Source organism: Babylonia areolata, chromosome 1 (assembly GCF_041734735.1).
Source record: "Babylonia areolata isolate BAREFJ2019XMU chromosome 1, ASM4173473v1, whole genome shotgun sequence".
Lineage (NCBI taxonomy): Eukaryota > Metazoa > Mollusca > Gastropoda > Neogastropoda > Buccinidae > Babylonia > Babylonia areolata.
The window spans coordinates 10,490,099-10,496,692 of record NC_134876.1 but is presented as its reverse complement, the minus strand read 5'-3'; the positions used below and the strand labels follow the sequence as shown (position 1 = coordinate 10,496,692).

At 45.4% G+C, this 6,594-nt stretch overlaps 1 protein-coding gene across 2 annotated transcripts in view; it reads right to left on the bottom strand.

The window, feature by feature from the left end:
* Positions 1-1,433: 1,433 nt before the first annotated feature.
* Positions 1,434-6,594, bottom strand: part of LOC143279406 (neuromedin-U receptor 1-like) — a 26,690-nt gene continuing 21,529 nt past the window's right edge. For both annotated transcript variants that reach the window (XM_076583449.1, XM_076583458.1), the window contains exon 4: positions 1,434-5,428. In XM_076583449.1, coding sequence (XP_076439564.1) covers positions 4,645-5,428 — 784 coding nt within the window. In that variant the 3' untranslated portion in view covers positions 1,434-4,644. The remainder of the gene's footprint in view (positions 5,429-6,594) is intronic.

Sequence of the window (6,594 nt, the reverse complement as noted above, 5' to 3'; positions counted from 1 at the left end):
GTTCGTTCCGCTTCAAAAGAGTTTGGTAGGCACTCACAGAGACGGTTTCGGGAACTGAAAGCTTCTTTTCATCTGCTGGGAGCATTAGAAGACAGTGGAATGTTCATTCACAATAGACATTTTTAAAACACCACGGAAGTGAATCAGTGGCTGTGGCAGTTCCAGCATTTGTGTGTGTGTGTGTGTGTGTGTGTGTGTGTGTGTGAGGGGAGTGGGCGAGAGAGAGAGAGAGAGAGAGAGAGAGAGAGAGAGAGTTATGGAGAGAAAGAGAGACAGTATGCACTTCTGTGTTTGCGTGTGAGCGTGTGTGTGTGTGTGTGTGTGTGTGTGTGTGAGAGAGAGAGAGAGAGAGAGAGAGAGAGAGAGAGAGAGAGCGAGAAGAGAGAGAGAAACAGACAGATAGACAGACCGACCGACCGACAGAGAAACAGAGACAGAAGCAGACTGACACACAAAAAGAGGATGGAAAAGGACAATACGAATTCTGAGCATGCACAAATCTTTATTCATTGAGGCCAAAGCTCCATCTAAAGAACCGTGAACACGAACAACACTTTGGAGACCACAATATGAGAGACAACAATATGAGCGACGTCGGCGTCTCACACACATAAGAAAAGAAAAAAAAATGATAATGAAATCGATAAACAGATGACAAATTCATCATTATTTTTTTTTAAAGTATGATTTAAAAATTGTATAACTAAAATAATGTGTGTGTGTGTGTGTGTGTGTGTGTGTGTGTGTGTGTGTGTGTGTGTGTGTGTGTGTGTGTGTGTGTGTGTGTGTGTGTGTGTGTGTGTGTGTGTGTGTGTGTGTGTCTAAACGGTGATACATATGTGTTTTGGGAGGAGGTTTGTGTGAGTACGTGTCTGTGCCTGTGTCTCTGTATCTGTATGAATGTGTGTGTGTGTGTGTGTGTGTGTGTGTGTGTGTGTGTGTGTGTGTGTGTGTGTGTGTGTGTGTGTGTGTGCCTATGTTTGTGTCTATGTGTCTATGTGTGACCCTTGTGTAATAACTGATAAGCTAGCAATAGGCAATAAAGTGAACACTTTTTTTTTTTTTTTTTTTTAAATGTATCATAAATGACACTGTTAGTTTTCGCATCACTTGAAGCCAGCGGTACCGTTAATCTCAATTGTAATACTGACACTGAGATGAGGGGGAGAAAGAAAGGCACAAAGATAGAAAGAATGAGAGGGAGGGAGAGGTGGACAGAGAGAGAGAGAGAGAGAGAGAGAGAGAGAGAGAGAGAGAGAGAGACAGACAGACAGACAGACAGACAGACAGACAGACAGACAGAAAGCAAAGTGACAGAAAGACAATGTGACAGAAACATAGGGGGGGGGGGGTATGTTGAAGGTCAGACAGACAGAGAAACACACACACACACACACACACACACACACACACGTGCGTAACATCCCCCCCCACACACACACACACAGACGCACACACACACACACACACACACACACACACACACACACACACATCGTTATCATTGTTGTTCGATTAAGGAAAGGGATTTCTGGAATCTAAAAAGAGTCAACAACAACAACAACATTGCCCCCAGACAGGCAAGCCTGTGACCCGAGTTATAATAGCAGGTCGATGGTGCCAGAGCAAACACTTATTTACCAAAAACAGCATGTCCTGACAGCGTGAAGCAGTAAGCTGTAATGGACTGAGTTATTAATAGGGAGGTTGCGCACACGCTTTCATCGGGAACATTTCGCCGGGAATCCCCGATTTTTTTTTTTTTTTTTTTTTTTTTTTTTTTAGCGAGAACCGCGTACGCATGCGCGTCTCCACTGCCGGTTTTTCTTGGTCACCGAAATGCTAAAATATCGTAGTGGGAAGCGCCTGATGATGTGATAGTACTCTGAAAAAAAGTTGTCCGAAGAAAGGCAGTGCACACCCGAAAACGTCAGTTACGGTAGCGGGCTGCCCATTACGTCATATGACCTTTTTTGTTGCTCTGAAAGCGACAAAATGCTCCCGACGAAAGCGTGCGCACAGCCTCCCGATTATACTTCTGTTTGGAAAACGAAAGGCCGCCCAGCTCGCCACCGCTAAACACGGAGCATACGACGTGAAGCCTACATGTCAATGTGTTCGGGCACGTGTGTGTATGTGTGCTGTTAATGTTGATGGTAGATGCGCGCTTGTGTGTGTGTGTATGTGTGTGTGTGTGTGTGTGTGTGTGTTGTGTGTGTTTGTGTGTGTTGTGTGTGTGTGTGTGTGTGTGTGTGTGTGTGTGTTGTGTGTGTGTGTGTGTGTGTGTGTGTGTGTGTGTGTGTGTGTGTGTGTGTGTGTGTGTGTGTGTGTTGTGTGTGTTGTGTGTATGTGTGTGTGCGTGTTATCGTGAGGCCGGTGTGAATGTATAAACAATGCAAATGACGACGACAGAAGACCAGCAGCGTCCTGAATCCACAGTTATATCAAACCGCAGCAATAAAATCATTTCTTTGAAATAAATACATCATAACATACAGCAGGCACAAGTCTAATGCAAAACTGAAATGAAACCAACTGTTATTGCACTCGCATAAAACGGTGTTCGACAATATACAAGTTCAGAGTATGATCACAGAGCGACTGACATTATGCACATAGTAATAAGAGTCTCCCCAACATTTAAAGGAATCCATGCATTAACCCCTTGACTGCTGCTTGAAAGGTATGTTTGTCAGCGAAGTACTGTCACATCGGTCGGATTTGACTGTGCTTACAGGTCAGGATGTCAGTCACCACTATAGTTGAACTTCCTCCTCTTGGAATTGCATAAATTATCTTTGTGCAGGTGAATCAATGACACAATGGAAAAAAGTGCGCAAAAAGTACAACTGCCACACTGATTTGACGAAGGATCAGCGATTAAGGGGTTAAATGACGAACAAGAACTGTCACTTTTGACGAGCATGAGACCATTTTTTCCGGATCAGATTTCCGCCTCTTAGGCAATGTCAGATTGCCTTCATACAACCACAACCCAAACCTTGATAGTTTAATTGCCATCAGTCCATACAGAAAAAAACAACAACAACTATTCAGTAATACTGTTCACAGGTCAGTCACTTCTACAGTTGCCATCAACCTGACAGGTCAAATGATATACTGTTGTTCTGGGCAAGTGGTGGTCCACCAATAAAGAGTCTCTTTTAAGTCGGTTTGGAATGGAGATCACACGGCAAGAATCAAACCAGTGAACTTGGAAAAAAATATCCACAAAATAAACACTGTACACCGCGCTAGAAGCCTGGGTGATGCAGGGTACGATATAATAGGGTGAATGAAAAATCAAGACTATGATGTCTTCCGCTTCGTTGATTATCATTCACTATATTATACAATCATCGTCTTGTTGGATTTATGTGATACTTTGAAAAATAAAATTCGCCCCACTTATCGCAGATCCACCCTGATTAATTAGTTAATAATCTAGATTTCAATCACCAGTTGTAACAGTATCAGCAGAAAACGTTAGGTAACAATAACCAGAAACCTGATCTGTGTAACGTTTGAACGCCTCTGGGATGTTCGCATAGCAGAAAGGAATGGTTTGTGATGTGCGTTCGTCTTCAACCAGCTTCTGGCTGTACACCGATCCAACAGTGTTTGGATTAAACGCTGACTGAAGTGAACACTGGACCACAGCTGCAGGAACACGAACAGGAACGCCAGGATGAATATTGAGGAACAATGCCAAGCACATTATGAAGCATGCACAGTCCATAGCGGAGTGCTTCACATTAGTCGTTCTGTTCAAGCAAATGTAACACTCATGGTGGCCATCGTAGAAACAATGGCTGGCATTCTTCTGCAGCCCAGCAGGTACCACGTTAGTAAGGAAAAGGTATGACGAAGAAAATTCAGAAAAGGCTTGAGTTCCATTGTAAACAAACAGCAACAACGATATAAATCAGTATGTGTCTTATCATTTTCCGGAGAACCGTTGAACGCCTGGTTTCCGGGTCATTGATTCATTTTTCTATCACTGTGTTCAAGGAAATACCCACTGATCTACTATGAGACGTTGGTACTTCCGTAAATAGAGGTTCTTTTTTTTATAATGTTTCTAAGGCACTGTGAGGTTGGAAAAAGTCTTTTTCAGAAGGTTCACCTTTTGCAGCTCCATATGACAATGAAAGAAACAGCACTAGAACACGCACCAATTAGCACGTGCACATCACATATCAAATTATATTCATTATTCATGGTTTACGAAGCGGTCTGGGTTCCACAAATACTAATCAGCATCGATGATTGTGAGAGCCCCTTAAGCCAGTCCCCTCCTTTCCAAGCAGTTATGTACTGAGGAGGTAGCTTTCATGGCTGCGATCGTAATCACCGGAACTACGAGATGAATGTTTGAGACGAAAATACAGCACATTCACCATTCCTCAGGGCCTCAGTCACCCTGCTTTCCCCTTCCCCACATCGGTTCTGAATTCCCGTAAAATAAATAACACGTTAAAGACATTGCAGGCTCTTTTTTTCCATATGGCTTGGTAATAAAACCACAGTTTTCAAATATTTCAAAGTTGTTTTTTGTCACATGTGACACTGATCAACACATCTAAAACGTATGTTTCTGACAGGCTGAGAAGTGACTCACATCCATCATGTTCACACAACCTCTCAAACTGCTTGCCCGCCAGGTGGCGTTGTGTGTTGACGTCTACACCGCTTCTTACAGGAAAAGAAGCAGCACATCTTTCTGCACTCCGCTCTGAACTCGTTGTTCATGGCGCTGTACACGAACACGTTGGCCACAGAGTTGACGAAGAAAGACCTGAGAAACAGGTTGTAGAGCCACAGTTTGGCACCCGTCTGCTGATAATCGAAGCCCTCAATCACCGACCGCGTGGTGATGAGAACCAGGTGCGGCAGGTAGGACAGCACGAAAACCAACGTCACGGCAAAGGCGATCACCGTCAGCTTGTTAGCCCTCAACGACTTCCGGATCTTCACCGTGATGTCGGCGGTGGCAACCCGCGAGGTTTTCCTGCCGGCCGCGTTCTCCGCTGCCGCGTCGGCGTTCTCGGAACTGTCGTCGGTTTCCAAGTTGAGGAGGGAGGAGTAGGCCAGAGGGGGGATGGAGTGGGTGGCCATGTAGCGATGGTGACGGCGGGTCTGCAGCCACACTCGTGTGTACAGCACTGCCAGGATGACGGTGTAGAGCAGGAACAAGACCCCGAAGAGAATCTCGTAGATCAAGGGGAAGAGTTGACCAACGTACTTGTCCTGCACGGAGCAGTCACAGCCGTTCAAGCCCTCCACTGAGGTCTGCACCGTCCGCTTCCCGTACAGGCTGAAAGCGGGGCCTGCCAGCACCACTGCCACCAACGCCGCCACTCCCACCCCTATTCTGGCGTGGATAAGTTCCATCTGAGAATGCAGTGGTTTGCAGACACGGCGGTACCTGGAACAAACAAAGGACGCATGACTGTTAATTGATCCTGTTCAGATTCGAGTTGTTACACTGGAGTGAGCACATACCAAACATAGACAACTATGCCTATTTTATTTCCTGTTACCCATATCCTGTGCACCACAGTAGTGTAGTTACAATCAAGCCACCATTCCACCCAGCCACATCCACACGAGAAACTATCAACATTAGGCCTCCATGAAGCTACACACCCGAGGAGAACCCGCAGTGCTATTGGTTCATGTCGGTAATAGTAAGATAACAGTGCCTGTTTTGAGTCAACGTACACACCCGCACAGTACAAAGCCCCCCTACTGACGACAACGACGGCTGTGTCGCTGAGTCAGACTGAATGAGTGAAGGGCCTCCTATAGAGTAGCGACGACCACCACCACCTCCCTGTTGTGGAGAGTGATGGCCTAGAGGTAACGCGTCCGCCTAGGAAGCGAGAGAATCTAAGCGCACTGGTTCGAATCGCGTCTCAGCCGCCGATATTTTCTCCCCCTCAACTAGACCTTGGGTGGTGGTGGTCTGGACGCTAGGCATTCGGATGAGACGATAAACCGAGGTTCCGTGTGCAGCATGCACTTAGCGCACGTAAAAGAACCCACGGCAACAAAAGGGTTGTTCCTGGCAAAATTATGTAGAAAAATCCACTTCGATAGGAAAAACAAATAAAACTGAACGCAGAAAAAAAAGGGGGGGGGGGGGCGCTGTAGTATAGCGACGCGCCCTCCCTGGGGAGAGCAGCCCGAATTTCACACAGATAAATCTGTTGTGACAAAAAGAAATACAAATACAAATACAAAACGAGAGTCACGATGAATCTGCCAACACCGAAGAAAACGACACGTCAGAAGCATGGGAGTGAAGGGGAGGAACTCGAAACTCGAGACACTCCCGAAGTAACAAAAGGACGAGAGTGACAAGGACCTGAATCATCACAAGTCAAAAGTCGTCTTCATTTATCTACAGGCCCAAACTGATTGTAACAGGAACACGACACGATCACTCAATCAAAAACATGGGCGTACAAGCACGTACGAGCTTGTGAATATATTTTTTTTAATTGTGACGTGTTTTTTTTTTTCACTATTCAGTATTTATTTGTTGTTGTTGTTGTTGTTGTTGTTGTTGTTGTGTGTGTGTGTGTGTGT